This window comes from Falco peregrinus, chromosome 12 (genome assembly GCF_023634155.1).
Source record: "Falco peregrinus isolate bFalPer1 chromosome 12, bFalPer1.pri, whole genome shotgun sequence".
Lineage (NCBI taxonomy): Eukaryota > Metazoa > Chordata > Aves > Falconiformes > Falconidae > Falco > Falco peregrinus.
The window spans coordinates 10,215,420-10,243,002 of NC_073732.1; the positions used below are offsets into that span (position 1 = coordinate 10,215,420).

At 40.0% G+C, this 27,583-nt stretch overlaps 1 protein-coding gene across 11 annotated transcripts in view; it reads right to left on the reverse strand.

Moving 5' to 3' along the window:
- DOCK10 (dedicator of cytokinesis 10) overlaps positions 1-27,583 on the reverse strand; it is a 162,611-nt gene that overhangs the window by 13,104 nt on the left and 121,924 nt on the right. For 9 of the 11 annotated variants that reach the window (XM_055816762.1, XM_055816761.1, XM_055816764.1 and 6 more), the window contains 25 exons: positions 27,093-27,206; positions 25,840-25,911; positions 25,062-25,208; positions 23,047-23,130; positions 20,268-20,364; positions 18,935-18,979; positions 18,272-18,447; positions 18,021-18,137; positions 16,900-17,011; positions 16,058-16,179; positions 15,858-15,972; positions 15,623-15,689; positions 14,729-14,776; positions 13,979-14,080; positions 11,636-11,760; positions 10,850-10,962; positions 9,999-10,136; positions 8,245-8,427; positions 7,558-7,668; positions 5,966-6,181; positions 5,204-5,261; positions 4,776-4,874; positions 2,994-3,100; positions 2,385-2,507; positions 1,440-1,553 (listed from right to left, as the gene is read on the reverse strand). In XM_055816762.1, coding sequence (XP_055672737.1) covers positions 1,440-1,553; positions 2,385-2,507; positions 2,994-3,100; positions 4,776-4,874; positions 5,204-5,261; positions 5,966-6,181; positions 7,558-7,668; positions 8,245-8,427; positions 9,999-10,136; positions 10,850-10,962; positions 11,636-11,760; positions 13,979-14,080; positions 14,729-14,776; positions 15,623-15,689; positions 15,858-15,972; positions 16,058-16,179; positions 16,900-17,011; positions 18,021-18,137; positions 18,272-18,447; positions 18,935-18,979; positions 20,268-20,364; positions 23,047-23,130; positions 25,062-25,208; positions 25,840-25,911; positions 27,093-27,206 — 2,805 coding nt within the window. The remainder of the gene's footprint in view (positions 1-1,439; positions 1,554-2,384; positions 2,508-2,993; positions 3,101-4,775; positions 4,875-5,203; positions 5,262-5,965; positions 6,182-7,557; positions 7,669-8,244; positions 8,428-9,998; positions 10,137-10,849; positions 10,963-11,635; positions 11,761-13,978; positions 14,081-14,728; positions 14,777-15,622; positions 15,690-15,857; positions 15,973-16,057; positions 16,180-16,899; positions 17,012-18,020; positions 18,138-18,271; positions 18,448-18,934; positions 18,980-20,267; positions 20,365-23,046; positions 23,131-25,061; positions 25,209-25,839; positions 25,912-27,092; positions 27,207-27,583) is intronic. The other 2 variants (XM_055816760.1, XM_055816759.1) reach the window with 2 other exon arrangements.

Here is a 27,583-nt window from a genome sequence, read left to right on the forward strand (position 1 = left end):
GTGTAACAGATTTTAACCCAGCTCAGCAAAACTGCTGCAGCTGGATTACCTGCTAACGAGGAGCTGCCTCTGGGACAGCCCTGGCAAGAAGTTGCAGGTAGGAGAATCCTGTTTCCCCCTCCCCTGCTCCCGTTTTGAGGAAGGCGAGGCATACGGAAAACTCTACCCTTCCTCAAGTGCAGCTCGCATTCGGCAAGTTCAGCTTTGCTGATCTGTATGAACAGCCAGGACTCGCCATTTCCCTCTGACTCCCAGTTTTCTTGCTCCTACAAGGGACTACCAGCAAGGTGGCTGCACCCTGCCCAGAGGGCTCCCGTCACCATTGCCACAGATCACAGACTGACACAAGAGCCTGCCTCTCTGCAGCTGCTGCACAGGCCAGGAAAGCAGGCTCTGCATTCAAACAGCATTAGGGCTACACCGAGTTTTTCAACAGAGGAAGAAGGGCTCCAATCCCACTCCCAGTGAAGCTGAGAGAAAAACTTCCACTGAGATGAGATGACACGGCATTGGGCCCCACGGTGCACACACAACATGGCGACAGATACAGCTTGGTAATTCAGGTAACTGAACAAACAAAAGTTAGTTTGCAGGATGCAACGATGAATGAAACAACGTTATTTCATCTGCCATGAACCAAAGAATCCAGAGCACAGGAAAATTAATGTTAAGTAACAGTACAGGGAAGGATAGAGGACATGTGAGGAGAATTAAACAAAACATGCAAAAGAACTAGACTTACCACAGCCTTGAATAAGATCAAAAGGAGAAAAGAGCAAATTTCTGCATTAAAATCTAATTAGCAAACAGAATGATTCACATCAATCTGTTGTTTACACATCTTATGATATCAGAGTAAAGGAAATCGTATGCTTGCCAAAACCAGGTCTTAAAGGAACATGCTGGATTGCTACACTGGTTTGTAGTGGAAGAAAGCACAAAATAATGCTTTGAGGATGCTGAAGCACAGCAAAGGGAATAAAACTACGGTATACTGCACAGAATCAGAAGTGGCCTGAAAGCAGAAGTCAGAGTCAGAAACACAACAAAACGTCTACTGCATACTGCTCTGCTTTAAGTTCTATTAGAGGAGAGCACCATATATCAAAGGTGTCTTATCTGTTTTTATTTAAGTTTTACTCTGAAAAAACCTGCCCTGCCTCAGTCTTGGTTTTGCTTGATGAAGTCAAGAGCTAAAGCTGACATACAAGTCTGTTCTCTGTTACACCACTAAATCCATAGCAGCAGTTTACACAGATGCAACTGAGTGCTCTCCTGAGTAAAATCCTGCTTGGATTCTGACCCACAAGGCACTTTCTACCCCATGAATTCACTGCCAAGTGTTTCCTTGTTTCAGCTTCCCCAAAATACATCAGGATTAGAAGACCATAGCTGAAATCTGGGAATCTGCAGAGACAAAAAAATGCAAGTTGGCTTACCTGCCCATAAAATGCAACACGGTAGTATCGCCCAAAGAGACGTTTCTCAGAGTTCACTACTTCTGCAACCTTCAGGTAAGAGCGGTGGATGTCATAGTACAAATCAGACAGCCTCTACGTCAAGAAACAGGGAGAGGGAGGTGAAGTGAGAGCATGCAAGTACTTTGGGAAACGCCACTACAGCTCTGCACAAGCACGGCTTGCCTTCACCGGATTCCCAAACCTTTGCAAAGTTGGCTGTACACACTAAGGGAATAGTTTAACCTTGTTAGCAGTCACTAAAAATTCATTTCAAGGTTTCTATCGTTTTCTGGGCAGTTTTGCAGCAGTGGGTGCCTTCATGTACAGGAAGACGAGCAGCCCACCACCAGGCAGTGGGGTGGTAGGGACCTAATAAGAGGGCAGACAACCCGTGTCCTACCTGCTGGTGAGAGCATGGGTGCCAACAACTCCAGTCAGCTCCCACTTATTGCTATCTACCTCTTTGGTGTTTTTTTTTTTTTTGTTTGGTTTTTTTTTTTTTTAAATTTAAACCCAGAAAAACTAGTAAAAAAGATTATCATCTGGTGATCCATTATGTATTGAAATTGTGAAGTAAATAAGAAATAAAGAAACCCTGGAATTGTGAAGAAATCACACAATTTATTGGCAGTTTCTAAATACAACACAAATATGCTCTTGGTTTAAAAACACATATAAAAATCCATTGGCTAACACAAGGTTTGTTTGAAATTGTTTTGCTTGTTTACTGTTGTATTGATGCTGAAAAGAAGGAAGTAAGACATCAGGGTGTTTTTATCTACAGCACAAAGTATTAAAAGGAGAAATTACAGACAGGAAGAAAAAAGCCCATTTCTTTTAAAGAAAGCACCTATTTTTCCCTAAAAATTTTGATCTTTACCATTGTCTTAAGATAATTGAAAAAGGTATAATAAACCAACTTACTTTAAAGTCCCTCTGCTTCTCAAAAACAGCAATGATAGGCTTGTTAACCTCAGCAATAAGCTCGTATCTTTCAGACTTCCACAGGTATTCAACACACAACTCCAGCTGCTCCACAAGAATATTCTGCAATTCCACAAATACGAATAGTTCAGTGATTTGACAGCCGGTGGCATTTAATTAATAACAATGCAGCAAAAGCACATACAGAATAAAAATGAAATAGTGGGTATCTTCTATATTAAGTTTTATTTCAATGACACCATGTTTAATCAGGTATTGGTGACCTAGCTCTTCTTTAAATAAACCCCCTGAAATAACAGTAATGTGAAAATATTTGAATACTTGAGAACTCATTCAGAAGAATGGGTTTGCTTTGTGGGCTCCCCCTTGCCCTGACTTCCAGCTCTGGTACTTCATGTTCTGGTTAGATAAACACCTACCCCTGCTATTTAGTACAACAGCTATGACATTTTACTCAAAAGCTGCGTGCCTTTTAATACAGTGTGAAGTACACTACTCTCACTATAATTTGTTGTAATGTGCACAGACATCTATTAGAAATAACACTCTGTTAATATAAACAAGTATATAAATGTTAATGCTGCTGACCTCATTATAGGGAGTATCTTGCATCCCAGAGTCTTCCTTCATAGCACCTTCTTCTTTAATGTTGGGGGTAATGCTCAGAAAAGCAGGCCATCCCATGGAAAATAAGCCTTGAAGTGCAAGTCATAACAATGTCAATTAATGACTGAATAACCAGGTAAAACTAAAAGTTATTGGATGCCATTAAAACAGAATTGATTTTATTTGACTGGATTGATTAGTTTTTTCACAGCCCAAGTGATGAGAAGCACAAATGGAACTGACTGCGTTTATGGGACTATTACACATTCTCTCTGTGATATAAATCCACTTGTGTCCCGGCAAAGGGTAACTGACCTTTTCCTGCTGCAATCTTATTCCTCTCTTTGGAATTCCAGTTCCTTAGCTGAACTGTGCTGGCAGCCTCGTAACGCTACACGGGCAACGCTCTTCTGTACAGGAATTACCATCGCAGACAGAGGCGAGACAATTTATACTTGTCAAACCAGCGCTGTGACGGCCAGCCTGGCCTGCAGGCACTAGACACTGTGCGCTGGGACCCCCACTGGTGCCACCCGCCAGGTTTGCTCAGGAAGAGGGGCACACGCGCCTTTGCTGGGCTTGGGGCCACCCTGGCAGCACCCCCCCATCCCGCCCAGGTGAGTGGGTGGCCACAGCCCTGGCCGAGGGGCTCCCTCACAGAAATCTCAGGCTGGTGGCAGCAATGGCCAATGGAAAGGCTCTTAAAGGTTAAACCTGAGCTTACAGTTAGTGCTTGCAAAGCCGGGCCTTAGCGAATGGCTGCAGAAGGAGCGACTTACACAGGTATTGCACGTTACAGGTCAGGCAGAGTCCGACCCATGAATATTTTACTACCCCTCTTGGATGGAGAAGGTAAAACTGCCAGTGGGGGCAATGAAATCCTGACACGGTTCGTGTTCAATTTAAACGTACTAAGGCACAATTAAAAAGCTAACCTTTACACACTGAGACAGAGGGGCTCCATCCCCTCTATCAGATTTTGAAAATCGTTTAAAATGACCCACAAGTTCTTCCCTCCACCTACTGCGATCTGTTATTAATGCTAAGTATTTTACCACTAGTGAACAATCTCCAAAATACTGGTCTGCACAGAAATCTCCCCGCTAAAAGGATGCACTTTTTCACCTCACCCACAGACACTTCCAAGTGTAATCGGAGAACTACAGCCTTTCCAAAACTAAATGTTTTCTCTTCCCCAGATATGTGCCCTTGCCCCTAGAAATTGCTCTTTGTAAAAATGCTAAAATATCTCATGCTGATAATTATTTTGAAATATACATTTCATAAACTAAATAACCATTGGCATAGAAGCATTAAAAAAATATAAGCCCGCACTTTATTTCTCTAATAAGCATCACAGATTAAAAAAAAATAAATCTTTATCATGTTACGTATGGATAACCAGATATTAATTCCACCCCCCTGCCCTCCCATCTTTGGGTCGCCAAGGAACGGGACACGGATTTGCATGCTAAACAGCAATTGAAATGAGAGGGATTTCTGTTGTCGATGAAGAGCAGACTGCTCTCTTGCTGAAAAACCTCTTAACCAGACAGATTCTGAGCAATTCATCAAACCAGCCAAAGAGCATCAGGAAAGTAACGTATAATGTTTCTGACATTACTTGCTTCCTATTACAGCCATCAACATGCACTATAAATATTTTTGCTTTGGTAGATATTTTTCCGGATCAATTGGAAAACAGTAATTTGATTCCCTAATTATGTTATTTGACCCATAAACAGCCACGGTTAGAGCACTCACTTCCTCCATTGTGAGTTGTTAGTAACACATTACTATCAGAGACTTGACCATCTTCCAGGAGCATACGTGAGGTACAAATCTTTTCCATTTTCCAGTAACCTATGATAGTGTAAGATGGTATTAGTACACCGCTACTCGTATGTGTTAATACATGCATATTTAATAACGACAGACTAACAAGTGAAGCATTCTCTTTTAACACTCACTTACTAAACATTTAATTAACCCTCTTTACCCAAAACCACACTTTCACTGTTCCAGTGCTAAGACGAACATTTATGATATATTTTAAAAATAAAATATTTGGAAAGAATTCAAGCAGCTTTAAGAATACTTTATATATAAGGAAGGAAAGCAGGACAGCCAAACATTATTTTCAACAATAATGTTTATACATATATAATTGTTTTTGCATATGTTGATCTTACCCTTTCTTTTCAGGTACTCTGCAATGAGAGCGGCGATATGAATATAGCACATAGCGGCCTGTAATAAGAGACCAAGACACATATATATGTTAAAGTACGTTGTATGAATTACAGCATACATGTCATAAGGAGTGCATACTTTCATCAGTCAAGCCATGCTGCAAAAAAGGGAAGACAAAATTAATATAACCATTTAAGAGAATAATGGATTAAATGATGAAATCCTTCTTGATTGTTGATTTTACTAGGTGTCTTAGGTAAAAGCATAGATTTGCTCAAGAAAACCATTAAGATTACTTAGTAAATCCGATATTCCTGGGCTATGCACTGGAGTTTTGCATCACCCATTTTTTTCATTAAAAGGACAACACATTACAAATGAAGTTCCACTCCAGTGCCATGGTGGGAGAGAAGAAAATCCTTCATGAAAGTTATGCACCACTCATAACCTCATCTACACTACAGCTACTGGGCCTGCTAGGCTTAAGCAGCAGCGATGCTAATGTGATACTGACTGTAGCTTCTTCATCAGACATTTTCAAGTCTTGCTCAAGCATGTATCTGGTAGTCACATTTAGGCAAACTGGGATAATAAGCATTGTATCTCTAGGTGTTTTTCAGACCGGTCTTCCTCTCATTTCAAGCATGTGAGAAACACTGTATGATTCTCTTAAATCACTACTGTTTGATATTCAGAGCCCTTTTCATCAGAACATCTCAACTCAAAGACAAATGGTTTTCCTGTCAATTTATTTACATTACCTCCGATAAATCTCCATTTCTTGCATGAATCTTGGCCATGCTTTCAAGCCACGTCCTACGTAATTCAGGTGTACTAGCATATGAATTTGCTAGGCTGTACTGCAGATCCACAAGCATCTCGGGGTCTTTCTCATGCTCCTTCATCTGAGCTGTGGCCATCAAAACCGTTCTGATGCGTTTGGTCAGATCCTTCACCTCTGCTGGGAAATTAACGTTCTTTGGGAAAGAGAAGCAATACATCACTAAAACCATCCAAAGAGCTACATGCAGCACCCCTGAACGAGCTAACGTCCTTCTTATGGAAGACCTTCTTCCCCTTCTCTAATTCAGTAGGCTTTGAAGCAGGGTCACAGTTCCACCGTACAGACACACTGTACTCAAAACCTTGATTTTTTTTTTACTGATATCTCATAGCACCTCTAGATATCCCAGGCAGTCAGCAACAACTCGGCTGAAGTCAGCAAACTGAAACATTTGTTCCTCGGTTGCTTACTGGATCCAGAACTGGATTCTCATACACTTTCTGCTGGTGAACAGCACCGTGCACTACAGATAGTCCTGCTTAACTACACTCACAGCATGCTTCACCACAGTGAATAAAGCACAGCAGTCTGGCTCCTGGCCTTTTCACACTGTGCAAGATTAAAACAAAGTCCTTGTATTACTCATATCAGCTGTTCCCAACATATTTAACTCAGCTCTGCAGTTTCTCATTTTCAGACGGGCAATGAAATAAGTTTCTATTTTCAGACTTTCCCCCCCTCATTCCCTTTGTTTAAGAAGTAAAACATCCAGAAAAATTAAGTGAAATTAAATACTCCCTTTTCTGCCTCACACAGAGATAAGCATGTTACAGAAGCAGTGTGACCTGACCGCAGCACTGGGAAATCAAAGCTGGGCTTTGAAAACAAATACAACTGTAACTGCATCTTATTAAATAAGACATCAAATTACTTATGCTAATTATCTACCAACTTGCTAACACTAACTTATATCCTAAAGTCACCCTCAGAGAAGGAAAACCACCTCCAAAGTATAAAATTCAAATGCATGTTGACAAAAGCGTGGATAGGAATTGTAAAAATTAAAAACTGGAATCCTGTTCCAACACCTTTAGTACAGACAATGAATACAATAGCAACGATAACTAATCTAAGAGCTTAAGTGCCTTTCTCAGGGCGTTAGCAAGCTGTTACAAAACCCAACTGTTGTGAATGTTTTTGTGGCACATTTACTGAACTGACTAAAGAGACGATTTGTAGACTCAAAACTGTCAATTGCAGTTGTGTTTCTTTAGTCGCAATGCACGATATCTTCTCTGCCATCAGACAAATGAAGAAAATAAGCAATAAATACAAATAAAGTAATTTTCAAATAAAAATCTCTCTTCTTTTGTTTTAAAAATTATTTACAGTTACTAAGCTTCTGAGCCACAAACATTTTTGTGAATTTCAGGCTGCCTGAAAAAGGCACACTAGGAAGGCATAGGTCAGTGTCTAATAAAAGCCAGCAATTTTATTCACTCATACACTTGCTCCTCTGAAATTGTTGATATTTTGCAAGAGGTAGTGATTGAAAAAAATGTTTCTTACTTTCATCTGCTTGTCTCCATTAGCAAAATTATTTATAATTGCGAGCGAATGTTGAAAACGAGATCCGCCAATCCCTGAATCCGCTATCAGCTGGCTCACTGCTTTGATGAGCTGTATGGGGGGGAGAAAACACAGGCTGCAATTAGCAAAGAAAAACCACAGTTTCTGAATAGTTTTTAATCCCTACTTTAGTATGACTTGATGTACTAGGGTAGCAGAGATGCACTTTTATATATGTCTTAAGAACATAACATATACAAACGCAAGGACTGTGTGTAATCTTTCCACTGTCTGTAATTGCTCGCATTCTGCAGTGCAGGTGCGTCATTACTGGACTTCACGTTTCTGTTACTATGCTATCGGATCCTGTTTAGTTCCTCCATTCATTAGGTATGTTCTCACTGCTGTAAGCAATGCACATGAAGCGAGAATAACCATTTCTCCGGCTATTTATTGGCTATGTGGCTACATTCACAGCTGTTGTCTCTCCCTGGAACAGAGCCGAGCAGTCCAAGAACAGCAGAGAATCCAGCCCAATGTCTTCAGACTTGGCAGCAAAATCAAGCTGCCACAGGGAACTGCCTGGCTGAGGACTCCAAAGGAACTGGTTTGCTACAATGCATAAAAATATTAATGATAAAACCCAATGCCCAAAGTCAAATAATGATGATCTCAGACTTCACTTACCTGTAGATGGGATCTGACTATTGATTTCTGCTTGTTAAATTCAAAGTTCTTTCTCATGAAAAAATAAAGAAGAGCAGATGCTTCTGTCTGGGTTGAACGTGACCTATGGTTACAACATTTCAGGATTTCATAGCAGAGTGAGCCACAGAGATCTGCTTGTCCTTGGAAGAATGCTGATGGGAACTATTGGCAAAAAAAAAAAAAAAGGCAAAAAAACCCACCATGTACATGTCTAGCGCTACTCTTAGGCCTTGACACAGTTATTCGGAGTCAATACTTTTTTCTGTTAAGCTTTCAGTAAAAACAACTGTCCTGTATTCATTCACACCAGGGTTTAGTGAAAAGATCAGCCACTGGCTAAACATAATCCCATGTGCAAATTAAGATTAAGTAAAAACTGCACACAGGTTTTCAGACAAACACTCTATGCAATGCAGCAATCCAACTGGCCTCCAGGAGGGCCAGACAGCAGCTGGCACACAGCGAGCAGAAAGCAGAGCTGCAGAGAATGCAGAATAGCTAACCAGGAAAAGCGTGTGTGCTGTTCGGCACTACTAGAAAAGCTGTTCAGGAGAGAGAAAATACTTTGAATAGCAAAGCCAGCGAACTTCCAGTGCTTAAGGGTTTTAACAGCAGGAGACAACAGAACGTGAAGGATGGCTCCCCAAACCATACCTTCTAGTTATGAGCAGGGTGAATGTAAAGACGACAGAGAGAGGAGAGGTGGGAGATGTACATACTGGCTACAGATCTCAAGTACCACCCAAGAGGTTCTGCTACAGGAACCACATCTGATGCCTGCTCCCACAGAACTACAAAGAGAGAATTCAATCCCAAGTGCTACAGGATGAATGAAAAGGGTGATCCTGGATATTTATTCATCCTCCCCACTGTACAAAGTTCTTCCGTTCCTGGCTGGCTGGTAAGTAATTTAAAAAGGTCTGTGGATGGTTTACTCTGTTTCCCCCATGTCCTCAAGCTACTTTACTGGGAGAAGCACGATTTCCTCCTTCGCCCTGAGATAACCACCAGAAGGAAGCCCCATGGTTTAAACTGATCTACATCTGAGAGATCAGGCCAGGCTCGCTTATTCTCAGTTCCCCGTAGCAATTGTTATCTGTGTGTTATGTCCTGGTCAGTTTTAAAAGGATCTCACCTAAATCTATGCCTTGGAAATCGTGCAGTTTTTGCACATGGCACAAAGTGTCTAATTGTCTGTGATCTTTTGCATATGTACCATGCAAGCAAATAATGTTTGACACATAAGCATGTTTTTTTCCAAAAACTGTTCTATGTTGAAAACAAGGTATTTTTAAAGCTGTATTAGTCTGCATGAACTTTCAGTGAGGTGTATGCAATACTCTCCGGCTAGCTCCTCTGGGGACAGCTGTAATCACTGCTGGATTCTGCAACCCAGGTATCTGCCGTGAAAACCATGGATGGACCTCTAGGTTTTCAAGCTTTCTTCCATGGGTGGTAAAAGCACGAAAGCCAATGATAAAGGCAGAAATCACAAACCTGGATATTGCTTATCTATTTACAAGTTTCAGTTAGTAAATTTTTCATTTTCCAAAACAGAACTAATTTGTCAGATTGTGCTTCTCTCACTTTTAATCACAATAAATCAGATCTTTGTCATCAGTAGGCATTAATACAGCGAAGTTCAGAACTCTTTCAACATACCCAACTGTCCTCAAGCTGCACTTGCTGTAACATATTAATAGGTCAGACCAACAGGATAAAACCATAGTTACCTTGCCTACAAACAGCCGTAGGGCAGCAAAGACGTGCTTGAGAGCTGCTGCTGACTGGTTGATTTGCAAAAAGAGCATGTGTGTGTCAAAGACTTTCTTCATCAATGCATTCTGGCAATCAGACTGCTGCAGCTGCCTCTGAAAAGTTCACAGACAAGTCAGGACATTTGGGTTATTAAAGTGAGTAAATAGAAGAGGAAGGATCTGCTTGACTTTACATCAGCATGTTCATATGGAGATCTTTTTTCAGTGTAAAACCTCTGTGGATGTGGCATTCCCAGCTTGCTGCAGACCCTTTTAAGTTGCAGTTTTTCAAGGAGAGCACTTACCTATGCCTGTACTCCTACTTGTGGATGGTATACATTAAATTTAAGGGCTAGAATGGCAGAAAGGAGACACTAAAACGAGCTTCCTGATGTATTGTAGATGTGAGATCTTCAGCAAGTCATTTGGGCCAATATTTATGGAGCAATTTTTAAAGAGACAAAGGATCTGCCAGCTGACTTGAAAAGAGGAGATGCTTTCTGTCTAAAATCTCTGAAATCTAGTGGGATAAGCATGATTCAGATAAGGTGATGTCTTAGTAGATGCATGGTGCCCTCATGCAAAGCAGGGCTGTACATAGCCCTGAATATGCAGGATGCCCTTCTTCCACATCCTTCAATTCAGTTTGGGTACTCTGAGTCAATTCCTTCATAAAATACATTCATTGAGGACTGGCATATCTTACTTTCCTATCCTGCTGTCTCTGGCATTTCAGGTTTTCTGTATGCCTGCTCCCCCAGGCCTTTCTTCCACCACACATCCCACATGGCACCAGTTCAAGCAGAAAATAAAACAACAAAACATACCTGATGATTCAGAGTGTAAAGACACAACAGGTCAAGGATTGTGAGGGAAACTTCCGTAGCAATGTTTGCCTCTGTGTCTACGTACTGTACAATGTCTGTCTCATTGGAGCTGCCTGCAACATGTAAAAAGCAAGATGACAAATGATCTTCTGAGTGCAGTTAAAGATGACGTAATTCTGCAATCTGGTCATTAGGTCTCAGCACAGCAGAGATGGGGTCCTAACTGTACATGTAACCAAAGCGGTATTTTGAAGAAAACTGCTCACAGGAGATGAAAAGGGAGAGAATTTGAGTCAAATTTCACCAGCTGCACCAGTGATGCGAGTATATCCTTCATTGTTTCTGTTTGTCCCCAAAGGAGGAGAGAAACCTAATTGGAATGTGGGATAGATGACTTTGATTTCATCATTTAAAGAACCATCTGTCATGAGAAGGTAATTTTTACAGCTAGATCTAACAAATGTAATATTTCAGCCAGTGTACATCTGCTTGTACAGCAAGGTACATAACCAAAGATGCAAGAGATGCTGGGAAGCAGAGAATAACTTGTCATTAAGGCTATTTAAATATTTATTGTAAATAATTTTGTTTCTAAATGACCTTTGACCAATTTTAGGCTCAGATTTCTTAATCTCCTGAAAAAGAGGCAGAGTCAGCAGCTCTATGTTTAGGCTCTTCTCTTTAGGCTGTCTTTCACTGGCACTCATGAAAACAGATTTAATTGTATAGAGCCTGATCCAAACCCCGTAGAATACCAGAGGGAAGGAAATAATTTTTTGTACTTACTTGCTGTGCTGCTGTCTATCATCTGCAAGAGTTTGGGGTTAGAAAGTGCATTTTTGCCACGGATTATTGGTAATGTTTGAGATCTGTGATGCTTATGGCCATCATGACTAGAAGTAGAATGCATCCTGAAATGGAAAGGTACCATTAAAAAATAGAAACAAAGAATAAACAATCATGCCTATACAGAAGTTTTCCACGTTAGAATTTTCTACAGTACTTCTCAAAGGCTAAGTTAAAAAAACTGATGCCGAATTTTTCAGAGAAACAAAAATGAAGAAGGAAGTCAATGAGGTGGACAAAACGAACAGATGTGCTGTGATTTCTTGAGATCACAAGAGACAGGACACTCACTGAGCACTGAAAAAAGGCATCAGCTTAAATAGCTGGCTGATGTTTAGAAAACTGCCTCTGGGTGAGGAGAAACTGAGGTGAGTTCTGTTAACTCAGAATACAAGAAAAATACATCCTGCTCATGAAAGAACTAATACAGCTTCTATGAGGGGAAAAAAATGGTGACAAGCTCACAATGACAGTAAAAATATGTGTGTGTTTCTTTTAACTCTCTTTGATGTTGACAAACACATCATTAATTTATAATGAGAAGCTTCAAATGAAAAATACCAATGCTTATCATAATTTTTGAAAGGATTTTGAATTTGAAACCACTATAGAATTCAGCAAGATTTAACATTATTAAAATATACCTTTATGTAATTTATTTTAAAAAAACCATAGCTTCCTAAATTTGCATAATTTAAAAATATTCTAGGACATAATTACTTCCTGCACCTAGCTAAACCCTGTTTTACATTGGTTATTTTTACAAAAATAATTTAGAAAATCAACATTTCAGTTTTTAAAAAAGAAAAAGTTCCCAACACAGGTAAGGAATTGATGGCCAGACTTCTGCCAATCAACGTGATAAAGTCTTTCATTAGCGGTCACAGGGGAAGGATTTGAGTGAACAGCCTGGCAAATTAATGGATTTGAAACGTGGATATTTGATCTCAAGGGTTTTTTTTGGTGTGTTGGTTTTTTTTTGGGGGGGGGGGGGGTGTTGGAGGGAAAGTCTGGTTTCATATGAACATTTCAACAAACTGAAATACATAAATGTAAAAGTGCAAGTTAGAGCTGATTACTGGCAACACTTCAACTCCCAATTCATCATCAAAAAATGCTCTGTACTACAACAGGCCAAGCAAATAGCCATTTCGAAAACAAATGTTGATTTGTGAGGAGGTAAAGTGTGAAGGCCCTGGAGACAACAGAAACGTGATTTTATTTTCTGGATTGCTACCATGTTGCTTCATCTGCAAACATGCAACAAAACGACAGTCTCCTAAAGGCCGCTTGCCAGTTCCAGCTGCTGTAATGAAATCAGTGCTGTTTCGTCACAACTGCACAGTAGAAGAGCAAAGGAAGAAGTATGGTAGAGAAAGCACCTTTTTTCTCCCCTCTGTTCCATTCCAAGGTACATGCTTATAACAGTGAGCATATTCTAGCTATATGCAAATGATAAAAATCAATGACCCAGGCTCATGAGGAAGGGGGACTTCCACACCATGCTCTTAGATAGAACCACAGGCTGCACAGAGTCAAAAGTTTGCTTTCTCTCTAGGGTTTTACATTATTAACATGAAAAGGATCCCACTTTCCCCTAACAGGATCAAAAATACTATTAAAGGTGCGCTGCACCTGCAGCTTATTACCACAAAGTTGATAAAAATGATTAGATCTTGCAATGTTTAGACTAGGAAGACTGAGGAAAAAAATAAAAAGACTAGGAAAGAAAGATTCTCTAACTGGCAACATGGACAGAACAGTGAAGGACACTACGCTTAGCAGCATGGAAGTAAAAAGATGGTTGTCAAGCAAATCTACTCTTAAGTTTGACTCTGTGTTGCTAGATACTTCCCCCTCCACAAGCCCACGTTATTGGGGAGAAACAAATCCCCTGATACTCTAAGTGAATTCATAGATAGTTACCCCTAAAGCAGTAATTCCATGAAAGCGTAAGGTTGTGGACCTATGGATTCCTTCAGGTTGGAGAAAACAGTGGCTTATCATTCAGCAGGGATCTGATCTGAAAACAACAGCTACTGTTTCTGCAATACTTAACAATATTGACAGTAACTAAGAATTCTTCTGAACATATTTTAAACAGCTTATAACTCAAGTTGAAGTAAGAGGGCTCCATTCTTCCACGATTTCTGGCTTTGGGGCTCTGAACCGTGCTATGTTGTGTCAATCTCTTTTCAGCCACCACTGTGACAGTGCACAGGGGCTGGAGGTGACAACAATGATTGTGGTTTTATAGGAGTTAATAATACAATGTGTCATTACCATTGCGAGAGCAGACCCGATGCCTGGCCAGAAGAGCTCGAACCTTTCAGGGTTCCATTATTCTGGGTGGCCTGAACAAACTTAAAAGCAGCAGCAATTTTCCTGTTAAGAGAAAATAACTGTTAATCTGTTATGGAATGTGATGCTGATTTTGCCTGTCTCTGAACAATAAATACAGGCCTGACAAAACCTGCCACGGAGCATGAACTGGTTCATCAGGTGACCTTTTGTTTTCCTACAGTATGACAAATAGACAAGTTCACAGTGGTAACATTAAAAATGAAACATCAACTGGGACAAAGCGCACATTTGACATTTTATAGCTGGAACACAATCTCATACTTTTTCAGAGAGTGGGTAGAGACAGATGATTATTTTTTTCTTTATTACTGTGGAACATTTATCTGTGCCCATCAAAATTATGCTTTCCATCATATGGATGGAAAACACAGTGTCCAAGTTCCTTTGTTTGGCGTATACACAGAATTACGTTTGAGAATGGCCAAGTATTTTGGGTTATAAATGCAATAGTGGTTTCATCATCACATCTTGTACATCAGGTATATACCCAGATGTCCAGAACATCATGATAACATTGTTTGCATGAAAGAAAAAGAGAAGCATACATTGACTGCAGTATGTCACACTGATGTTTTCAGAACACTGATATACTATTAACCTAATTTAAGCCTAATGTAATGCAGTATTATTCAAATACTGTTAACGTACAGTCTATGACTAGAGTATTACCTTACAATATTGCGTTTTCCTAGATATCTGAAATTTTGCAGACAGACCCTGAAAGATAAAACAACACATTTTATGTCTACCAATGGCTTCCTAATAATGAAAAAACACTGAATCTTTGTGCCTCAAAGAGACCTGTAGTACAGTCCACCACCATAGTGGTGGACTTGGAAGTCCTGGGTTAACGTTCGGACTTGATGATCTTAAAGGTCTTTTCCAACCTAAATTATTCTATGATATGCATCTCCTAGAAAGCAAACAGAGCAGAATGCAGCAGTTCCCAGCACGTGGATACACAAGAGGTGGCACTACTTTCCATATCTTTGTTCCTTTTCTCCATGGTTGAAGATTCCTGCTTGGTGAGGAGGCAAAGTCAGTGACAAAGACTTGGTTGCAAAAGCATTGCTTCTTCACCATTTGAAGTTAAATAACTTTCATTTCACTTACGAGATAATGAGCAAATTCTGAAAACAGCTACCTGCGTGGATTCTGCAGACACAGACTGGATTGAGCAAACTACCTTGGAGATGCCAAAAGCAGGCAATCCTGCATTACACAGCTTTTCGTATGGTTTGAAAGTTTTGGGGAGCTAAATACTTCTCTTTTCTCAAGGGAAGAATAGAATCTCAATCCCAAATGGGAAAACTACTGTGAAAATGTCTTTTAGGAGAAACATCTAAAGATTTATACCCCTTGCTCATGGAAATGGCCAACGTATTGGAGGATATGGTAATATCTCATTATGACTTCAGAAGATTAAGGCAAAATAATCTAAGATACAAGAGCTATCTCAGCCTAGTCCACTAGGTGGACAAACCCCAAAAGAAATTATTTGCAGCAGTCACTTTAAAACATCAACATATAACATAAAATCAACCAAACGCCAAGTGAACTTACTCTAGAATGCTGAAAAAGTCTGTTATTTCTGAGAATGGTGCTCGCAACCAGTAGGAAATCAGTGCATCTAAAGGGAGATATGAAAATACATTATGTATCTGTTACAGAGAATTAAAACTTGACCCAAAGCCTGTGAAATACATTGATAATTGTTCACATTTAGCATTTGTTTGGATCCAGCGTTCACAATATTTTACAACAACATAAATTAGGTAGTGAGTACACATTTCTTTACCTTCTGAAATGGTTTTCATAATGTGAAGGAAACACATAAGAAGGCTTCTAGTTTCAGCTTGATCTAACTTGTCAAAACGAAGAGTTGATCCAATCAAAGACAAAGGTCTCATGATCTGTTGAATTGACAACGAAGGGCCTTGTTAAGTATAGTGACAGGTTTCCACCTCTGGTAATTGTTTTCAACATTTGCACATGTACCTTTTCACACGTGTCAGTTCTCTCACTGTTTTTTTCATTGGTACTTGGGTTAGATTCAAGACTTGCTAAGGAAGCTCTGGAGTCAGCATGGTTTGCTGCAGAGATAGCTATTGATGAAAAGGCTGTAAACAAAAATCATAGCAAACATGCTAAACTAAAACATTTATGGATACAAAAACTAACAAGGAAAATGGAAAACTTAAAAAGCGTCACGTGCTGGATTGACACCAGTGCTTTGAAATTCCAATAGCAAAGCTATTGATGGGTATGTTTAGTACTGAAAACATGCAACAAGTTGAAGTAAAATGATTCAGTTGCCATTATTCATGGCATTAAAATGGCCTGTTGCATTCTGTAAGGCCTGACCTAAAGCCATAAAAATCAGTGGAAAGGTGCCCATGCACTTCCCCAGATTTTGAAATGGGTTTTGGAGGAAGTGACCAAAGTAATGTGTGTTTCTATCCTTTTATTAAGTTTGGAAAAAACTAAAACTACTAGCCCCCAAGAGACTTCAGGAGTTTTCACCAGAAACCTTGGAACTATTCTTAAGTCAGGCAGAGGCTACAAGAATGAATTCAGGCACAGGGATTTGTAAGAGCCTGAATATTGGCATCGTTCCAAAGCAGGAGAGTAAGTGAAGCAGTGGAAGACAACTGGCTTCACAAGATAAATAAAAATCAATCCAAAAATACCCAAAGGGAAGAGAAACATTGCACACCATGTTTCCCTGAATATTGTACAAAACGGGTTAATGATATCCTCCATGAACACTAAGCAGAAAGCATGATGGATTGAGATACACAGAAATCTACCTGTGTGCATGTTCAACCTGTCATTTATACCTGCTATAGAGTTCAGAACATCTTTGGAAAACGATGTGTCCACAGAGTTAGCATGTTTCATTGCTGTCTGGCTCTGAAATCCTCCAGCTGTGCTCAAGTCATCCCTAGATCCCTGTATTTCGAAACAAACAGAACAAACTCCAGTAAATTATATCATTCATAACTTTCACAATGACAACACACCCAACAGGCTTTTGTCAGGCACTGAGCTTGAAAAGCTATTTTCAGTTGTTCAGACATGATGGCCTTAAAAGATCAAGGCTTGCCATAATATGCCAAATAGTTACCTGCAACATGAAAACCTCTCATAACTGAAGTTGTAAAGGACAGATCAAGTTTAACCGTGTTTGCTTCTTGAACCCTAGCACAGCATTGGGAAAGGAGCATTAACTGCCGTTAGCAACCATCACGTGGAACAGGATCATTTGCTAGAGGGACTGAAACACAACGCCCCTGCAAAAATCTGTTTCCAGTTTTTAAAGCAGGGCTACGATTAGAACACATCTAATCTTTTGAGAAATAAACATGCTCCTCCACATGTGCAGTTTATACAACCATTTTCTGTGGTGGTGAAGACGTTTTATGATGTTCATACGCCCTCACTCCTTTAGCTACTTGGCCTCCTGGTAGAGTTCATGGTCCCTCTGTTGTACCAGTGACACTGCTCGTGGGTTGATGATGTAACTCTCCAAAGAATCTGTGGCAATGGAAATTTTGCTTTTTTTTAACAACATCTCCCAGCTACTCGCCAAGGGACCTGCCTGGGGAACAAGGTCCTCAGCCCCCAGCCCGCAGCACCAGGGAAGAGGTACCGGACAGACTGGCTGGGGCTGCAAACCTCTAACTTTGAGTTTCCAGCCCCAAGACAACCAGTGCCCTGGGTCTGTTCCAGATTCACAGTCAGTACCCTGCCTGTACAGACCCCCAGGGCCCTGCAGGTGCTCTGCAAACTGAGAGTTTCCAAATTAAATATTGCAGGTGAACACAAATCAGCATTTTCAGAACAGTATTTTCTTAGCTAATTTGTGACCAGCATAAAACTCAGACCTCTTCCTACCAGACTGACTAGATCAGACCTCCGTTTGATTCCCTTCAGTGTTCTGAAAAATCATGTGAATTACCTGATTGGAAGTATTGATATTAAAAAGGAACATATCCTTCATGTAAATCCTTGGCATATTGTCCAAAAGCATTCCATAGAGTGGCATGTACAGGTTTGCTATTTGTGCCTGTTTTGCCTAAAAAATAAAAGATACAACATAATCTTGAAGAAACTAATTAAGTATACACTAGTGGCTAAGATATTTTCATATATGTTTAAGCTACTGTATGAACAAGCAAATGAAAAAGAATAGACAAACAATTTCTTTACCGGCTCTGCGTATCGATCATCAAATGAATGCTTTGCCATTAAGTTTTTAAGCACAGCCAAAGCTAAGTGCCTAATATCCTGGTCTTCTTGCAAGGCAAAACCAACCTCCCGCAGCAGGACTCCAATTAGAAAATGTTTGCGGCAAAACTCATTGGTCAATGTGTACTCTGGAATATCTTGGAACAGAATGGACAAGAATGCTTAAATTAACTTAAGGGTTGCATAACCCCACCTCCCATTTTCCAAATTTTCAATAGCTTTTATTGATTTGAGCCACTGTTAAACCTTGATTTCCTGACCTGACTGCCCCACTCTGCTGCCTCACTTGCTAGAGTGAATTAGCCTAATAATATTATTTCTCAAAATCATGCAGTTTTTACAATTTAATAAAAGACAATTTATATACACATTCCCATATGAGAATCTCAAATGTTTTGCACATACTAAGACTATCCACTTCTTCAAAGCACAGAGTCCAAATTTTTGTTCCCATATTCTAGCTAGAAAAGTTCTAAACTAGTGATCAAGACTTAATTCCACTTTTGAAAATGGCAAATAATTTTTGCCTAAATTTGCCACAATTTGGTGGCAGCAGTCAAAGTAAATCTTAAAGCTCTTGATGCACAACTCTGCTTGCTTCTTATGTGGTCATCTTATTCATACCTGATGTTCGATATTCCTGTGTTGATTCTGAAGGCGTCATAGGATCTTCATTTTTCATAAATATAAAACAAAAATAGGTAAAAAATCAGGCATTTTTTTTAACTTATTAAGTGCAAAAAAATGTATTTGCTTTGTAACTTTTTTCCAATTTGACTCAAATTTGAATTAAACAGCTTCCACTGTTAAAGAAAGCCATGAGTGTCAGAACTGAACTCACTTTTTGGTGCTGAAAACTGCAGCAAAAATGAGGACCCACAATTTGAGAGGCGATTCTGCTTTCCACTGGAAGTTACCTTCCCACTCTCAGCAACTTAAAGGACCACATCCCAAGTGAACTCCCCCGAGTACACAGAAAACTGTCAGAACTGGGAATTGTGCCCAGGGCTGAAATCCCAGCACCTTTGAAACCAAGAGGAAAAGCACCCAGCACTGGGCATTGGCCATGAAGTCAGCTTCGAAATAACAGATTTCGGTGCACCAGATGGAACATGTGGTGGCTGCTGGCTTTGGGGGATGGGCAGGGTGGATTCACTCCTGTGGCAGGGCACAGGCAAAACCTGTTCTTTCTTCTCTGCAAAACGTGGGTTACACACAGTATCCCCTGCCCTGAGAAGCAGCTCAGGAGGTATAACTAACAGATTAGAAATGGGTCTCTCTTGCCTCACTGCTCCAGGTAAAACACTGCAGTATGGGGTGACCATTAATGTTCAGGCTTGTCAGAGGCCAAGAAAATAAATGCACTTGGGAGAAAAGGGCTATTGCAAGGGACCTGCCTGCCAGTTCTAGAGACAGCCTGGAAGCAAAAGTACCAATGGCCTGTTATCTGGGACACAGATGTTTCCAAACTCCTGCTACATGTGCGGTTCAGATCATCTCCACAAAGGAGCAGCTGTCACACGGACAAGTCATACACCCCACAGCAGCGGGCAAGCCTATTCCCCAACAGCAGTTTCACAACTCCTTTATCACTGCCCCAGCTTCTGCTCCTTCCTGCTGTACCCGTCCAACCCCTTTCCCCAGCTCGCCACCTCCCAAGGCTACTGCAGCTTTAGCAATTAGTCCTCACAAAGAATCCAGTTTGCTCACCTCAACACTTCCAGCAGAACAGTCACCTCCCGCCGCCTAACTGGGCTGTCAGGGGGCGCATTTATTTATAGGCATACTGAAATGATGTTATTTTTATCTCACTGCTGAAGTACCACACCTGAAAAGCCATTCAGGGCTTCTGTGCCTGATGTGCAGACACGATAGTTCAGAGGGTTAATTATTATCTGCTCTTTGAACCTCTCAATAATTCACCACTGTAAGAAACCCTTTCGGGGTGGTGCCTTACCAGGAATGTTGGAAGATCGTATGGGCAGGCACAGAGGGATAAAGTGCTCATGGTGACAGACTTCTTGGAGAAAGTCAAATTTGAACTGATGTAAAGTCTGAAAACCAGAACAGGCAATGGTTCAGTTCACATTAAATCAGGGAAAATGGTAAAAGCTGCACTACTGCTTCAGCTCTGCCTCAGAATTCGTAATCACACCCAACAATGATGCCAAACTGCACAAATAATAAACATTTGGGTTTCATCTCTGTTACCAAACGAACTTGACACAGTCAAACAAGCTTTTTGGATTCCTGAACTATGATTTTTCATTGAAGATGGACTGATAAATACAAGCTTGATCCAAGCTAAATATTTAAGGTATATTTAAAGCTACGCTGGATCTTTTGATGGTATATACTACAGCATACAATTATAGTGAAGCAACTTCTCCAGACCGCACAACTTTGGGACTGCCATAGTTATTATGCCTGCCTTTTTTTTTTGTGTGTGTGTTTTTGTTTTCTTTTTTCTTTTCTCTTTTTTTTGGTCAGCCAAATACAAAGCTTCACCCACACAGGGCAGATTCAAAACCTATTGATAGTGGTGAAAACTTCCTCTCTTGATGCCACTGAGTTCCAGCTCTGAGGGATTTAAGTATTATATAATTTTGGTATTATTTCCTCAATATCTCCCTCCCAAGAATCTATTTGTGATCTTTTGTGGAGCCTTGCAACTATTTCACAAATCTAAAATTTCCACTATATTGATGTGCCACTGAGATATAAAGATAATACACAACATCCAGTAAAAAATTTTTATTTCTGTCTTCTCAGCTCACTCTGCTCAGCGGCAGAAAGCAGTCATTCAGGACTACTGATACGACACTGCATCGATCTAGGTCAAACATTGGCCCTAGCATTAGAAAGCACTTGTAAAGGTCTTATTTGCCCTGCGTTTAAGTCTGTCAATCCCTAAAATTAAATTGTAGCATTTCTGCTGCCACCATTGGGCTAGGATACCTGGAACATACACTTTTCAGAATCTACTGAGCAGTGGATGGTGGGGAATTTTTCCCTGAAATGTTTTATTGCATTGCAGTACCTCATCAGCAATACAGCTGGACATGCAATTCAGGGTCTAATGGCAAATAAATGAAGCACCTGAAATGCGTTTCCCAAGAGGAACTGTGACATTTTGAGGGAATACAACAACGAACTGAATTCTAATGAGGTATTTCAACTGTTGAGTAAGTATTTCTCAAAACAATGTTTAAATGTCAAAATATGGAATACCACGAGGGATATTTCTGTGGAACAGAAATTATGGTCCTTCATTCACGATTGCAGTAAATTCAAACTGCAATGTTATAGACTGATATACCCACAAACTGTTTATTCAAGCAGCAATATATGCTTTAAATTCTCTGAAGAGAGAGGTTAGATTGCAGGATTGTCTTTTTGATACATAAACAATCCAGTTAAAGCAGCAAAAGATGCACAGAAATACATTCTGCAGCACATTTACATGACTGACTCTTGCTTAGGCGTCTGAAGGAAATGAAAACAATGCAAGACCTCTCTTTCCTCGAGGTCAGAAATCTCCAATTTAATTTTGTGGTTATTGTTTTCAAGTGCTGCAAAGACTGTTCCAGTGGTACATCTGTCTCAGCTCCGCTTCCACACACATTGCTAAATTCTGCTCTGCACACTGACTAATCTCGGGCTTTTCCACTGGCCATTAACTGACTTTAATTAAACATCTGTTCTTGTGGTTGGATGTATTTAGGGAAGTTTGAAATGTGGAAACAATTTTCAGATTGCATAATAATATTTACAGACTTATAGACTTCAGGCTATAACATTGATACCGAGAGGCTCCATTCTACATCTGTTCCAGAGATTAGGTGAAAGATGCAAGTGCAGCATGAAGTTGGTTTTAGTAAAAGCAAACCAGACCTGGAGTAATCTCACTCATTACCTACAAATGCCCAGATCACCATTAAAAATTTATAAAAGTTAATAGTTTTGTAAGCTGTTTTGGGAAAGATGAGTCATTCAGAGTGCATATCTTGAATACATTCTGTTATCTATCGTCTTATACGCTCCCACATGACAGCTTAGAAACCCAGCTATGGAAGAGATAAAGCCTCTGACTCACCCTGATGAATGAAGAGTAAAGGAGTGAAGCTGAATAATCTGAGGACCTCTTGCAGTTTGAAATTTATTGTTCAAACTATATCACTGACTATTACAGAAGAAATCCAGGCTGCAGGGAATTTTCCTCATAGCAAGCACAAACTAATTTGGAGAAGATTGGTTTTCTTGCATCATCAATGACATAAGAGCATACCATTCATTTAAAGTAACAGAGATGTTACGCTCTCAATTGGAGTTTACACAATTGTAACTTGTTCATATGTCTTTACTTTTAAATCTCCTTAAAGAAAATTATTGCCAATTGCTGCTGATATTTATAGACCAAACCACAAATGTACTTACTTTCCAAAGAATCACAGCTTACACTCAGCCTTTTGCTGAGTCTTTGCAGAGTCTGCCCCTGCAGGGCTCACTAAGCAATAGTTTGGACGTGGCTATTTAATCCCAGAAAAGAAGGTAGGTGGCTCAAACCCAAGAGGTTTTAACACGTATTTACAGTAAATACTTTCACTGACTCTAGTTCTGAGCACAGTGAAGCCATGGAACAGATCATAAATAGTTGCAATGTAAATATTCTGTTAGCAAGTCACTCCAGAAAAAAACAAAACCAAACAATAACAAAAAAAAAATCAAAACTATACCTTGCTATCTCCTGTTCCAAACATACTTATATAATTGTTGACCATCTTGAACACAAATCCACGATCCATAAATGTAAAACAGCGCTAAGAAAAGGGGGAAAAAAGAATTATTTTGCAGCCAAGAAGCAGTACATGGCCTCACTTACCCGGCTGTTTGTCTCGCATCATCTATAAACTTGAATTATTTGTGCAGGTGAAGTTAGTCTTATAGCAGGGCAATGAAAACCAGAGAACTGGTGAATCTGGCTTGATTTTTTAATTTGTTTTAAGTAGTAATAAGCTGAACAAACTTTCCATTTTCACTGTGTCTACAGTCTGAAATAACTATCAGTGTGTACTGTATACTAGGAGAAAGCTTATCTGATGGAAGTCATTCATGTACTGCAACACTCAGTCACCAGAGGTGGTACGTGATGCCAGCTGACTGGAATATCTCCTTCAGTGACAGAGCAATGACTCTTGAGGCATCAATCCAGTCACAATACTCGCTATCTATGAGCTACATTATCTTCCTGAAATAAATATGCCACTACATTACATTATGATGACAGCACCGCTCTTGCTTCTAGCCAGATAGACTAAATAGCCAGAAGGTGTAAAGGTTTTTGAGGGCCTTGGTGATACAACTGCTGACATTTTTCCCTTGCAGAGAGCCCACAAGATAGGGAAAACAATCTGGAATGCCCTCCTTCTCTGGTGTTCCTGAACTCTGCAAAACTAGTGAAGCCCTGAGCCTTCTGCCACATAGCATTCAAACAAGGCTGCTGCAATGCCAGCCCGCAGAAAGCCGTACCATCTCTAACCCACGTAATTCTTTCTGGCAGACTAGATTCAAAGAGAAATTAAAACACAGCCATATGCCAGATCATATAATGCAGCGTTACTGTCTTCCCAGTTTAGCTGAGAAACACACAAAACCAGCATGCAAATCTGCAACACCTCCCCAGGTGCAACACTGCACAACTACCGACTAAGCCCCTCCACCTATGCTCCTGTCTCAAACCAGCATCATCTTCCAAATGATGTAACACTATGGATAGATACAGCTTCACATCAGTGTGTCAACAGCAACTAGGGCTTCCATACGGTATCAGCAACAGAGGCCAACACAGCAGACAGCAAGTTTATCATTTGTTTCTCCTACGTATGAATGGAGAAAAATCCACCATCATTTTGGGGTTGTTTTCCTTATAACCTCACAGGAACATTTCATTGCTGGAATACTGCTCTCTCCTAATGCTGTACTTCAACTTGTCATAAAAGACTTGAGCCTGCGTTTCAGCATGTACTATATACAATATTCCGTACATCATTAATGTACATCATTCCGTTAATGGAAAGATGTGTGTGTGTGCATCCAGTTTAAATCTAGATTAAGTATCTGGCCACACAACCTACTGAATGACAGTTTTCCAATGCTTCACAGCTAATTCCATGCTGGGAAAATAAAAAACGATTGAGAAATATCAGGACAAAACCATAAAATACAACCCCTTTTAGTGACTTTTCCAAACCACACATGTACTTTCTTACGTTTGGGAAGTGAAAGGGCATCGAAGAGTTAAAAATTTAGGTTACAATATTTCACGTAATACTTGCAGTTTGCTTATTCTGGTTTGTAAAAGCTGTGCACACTGGTTGTGATTAGGAAATATTAATCCACTCACTGTCATTCAGAGCAATAGTATTTAAATAAAAAAATCAAAGCTCAACTGTAACTACAGTTTCATTCCTTACCAAACTTTTCACCTATTTGAATATAATTTAAGAATCGGCAAAATTTTAAGACTTGGGCTCTTTGACATAATTGCTTTAAGGCAGACAGATAAAGCTTTTGCATTCTTAAAGACTCAAGGGCATAGAAAAACTAAATATAGGTCAATGCTAAACTTGGAAATTGAGCCATCATTCACTCAGAATTGTTTTTATTCCCCTTGACTGGACTAGAATAGTCTCAAGTTTGCATTAAGTATGGGGAAAATAAGTGCATATGCTGTAATGACAGAGCGTCTCACCTTCAGAAATTTGGCAGTGCTGTAGTTTGCATTTCTGGTTTCTTCAAGAGCATCTTTATACTTCCAAACAACATGGTCTGCTAAGACCATTACAAGTGTATCCAGCTCAGTTTGAAATGATTCTGGAAACCTCTGAATTCGAGAAACCTAAACAGGGAACAGATCTTCACTTGAGAGTGTACAACGTTGCACATTAAACCTGAAAATACATTCAGGCCAAGAATAAAAAACAATAAAACACAGGTCATTCAACACAGAAGAAAAATATTCCTAGAGTTCCATGGATCTATTCTGAGTATAAACCCTAAAAGGAACAATCTGGTCCACAGGAAAGTGGGAAATCTTATCCTTGGATTCCACAACAAGTATACCAAGAGCATCTTTGATAATCAGACAGAAAAGAGGTCAAAGCACTGATCTCCAGCTCTGTAAGGTTTGCTCAAAGCTGAGTTGCCAAATCATTTATTTGCTGCCCGGCATAATCACTTGTTGAGTAACCAGCAGAAATTAGAGAATTCTCATTCCATTCTAACCCACCCATCACAAAGCTGACGCACCTGTATTTTTGGCCCACCTGTACATGCAAAGATCAGTTTGAGCCTAGCAGGTATACAAAGTTGTTGTGGGTAAACCCAATATTGTACAAAGTATAACAGCATTTCTTTTTTTGACTGGTCAAGAAGAAAAGTCCAAGTATGTGTATTTCCCAGGATTCCACACTGTGTATTTTCCCTAAGAGACAGATTGCCTACTCTGTTGAGATCACTTACATACTTACCTTTGTTTTGTTTGTATCAACCAAGTGCTGTGCCATTGATTTTAAGATAATTGCAAAGAAGAACCAGGAATGCTGTTCAAAAGAAGGAAAAAAGACATAAGGAAAAAATTATTATCTGACAAATACTTTATGATTCATTACCATGCCTTGTAGACCAATTGCATTTCTCAGTAATGCACAATGGTAAACTCTACGTGACAAATAAATCAAAGATCCTAAGTGCCATGTATTTGAGTAACACTGGATCATGTCCTTGAGTGCCATCTCAGGCACTTTGTCACTGTGGCTCTGTGCAGCATGGAGCCTGCAAACGGCGCTCCTACAATCCTGCTGTTCTTGCCGAGCTCTCTCTTCACTGTTTGTTTGCAGGTAACTGGCAGCAATGCTTGATGCAGAGAACCTCAGGGAACAGAGGCTGAGAATAAACTGCTTAGTTAGTTCCAGTGGATGTGTAATTTGGTCTGGAGTAAGATTGGACTCCTTTGGAAGATAAATAGAGGGGTTCTTCAAATACCATTGGCAATAGTGAACAGATACAAATGCATCCTCACGTATCTGAGAAGATACATGAAACAAACACACTCAAAAAGCTTACAAATAGCAACCCCCACCCCCCAAACACACTCGTAGGTACCCTTGCATGGCCTGTTTCCTGCAAGCTAGCTTTTCTGCTTTCAGCCCATTTTTGCTACTCCAGTGGCTCAGCACATGAAAATTTGAACTGGTTCACTCTAAACAGTTTTAAACGTTTTTTTTGCCACCGGGAACTCCGAGCTGGACTGGCTAGCTCTTATGCCCATAACTGACAGGCTCAGTGATGGGGCCTGCACACGTATGAATTTCTTAGACTTGGCTGGATATAAGAAACCTCAGGAAACATCAATCATTCTCATTTCGGTCACTGTCAAGCAAAGGCAGCAGCTGAAATCAGATATAGATGTCCTACTTACGGATGAACATCTTCCCTGCACCTTCCAAAATAAAAATTAAAACAATGTATCCTAAAAGTAATCGCTCACATCATATTGTGTAAGAATTAGGTTTTGGACTCAGGCTGAGCTGTAACAGAAAGGAGGAATTTTATTATGCGAACCACTGCATTCTGAGAAACATGTTACGCTGAGCAACTGTAGCAATTCTGGTGAGTCTGTCTACTGAAGCAGGGCAGGATGCCGAAGAGGGGAGGCGAGAAGTGAGTTTCAGGCAGAAAACCAATAAAACTACAAATGTGCTAAGTTCAAGCTATCATTCACCTTTAAAACCTGTTTCACTGTTACTTGGTCGTTTAACTTCAGAAGACCAGTCATATTCTTGGCCAGCTCCTCATGAACAGTCCTTTCTTCAAATGATTTGGTCCTGAACACATACTGAAGAAGAGAAGAAAAATAAAAGTTATCAAAATGTACATTAACATAAATATAAAAAAAAAACTTAGTAGAAAATAAACTATTTATACACCACTACCAGCTGACAACCTTTGCTGCCGAAATATATCTTGGTTGAACAAGGCATTCACAAAAAGTTTAATTCCCCTAGCAGTAAGAGCACAACACTGCTCCCCTACAAAATCCCAGTTTTAAACACAACTCCCTGTTGATTTCAGCTTAATGTGAATCAAGAGGAATTTCTGCTTAAAGTCAGTGCTATGATTTATTTTTTTTTCCAATAGACCACAGGGTGCTGACACTGCTAGACTGTCTTTCAAGGCATTTCACCAGGGGGTAAAAAAAAAAAAATAAAATAA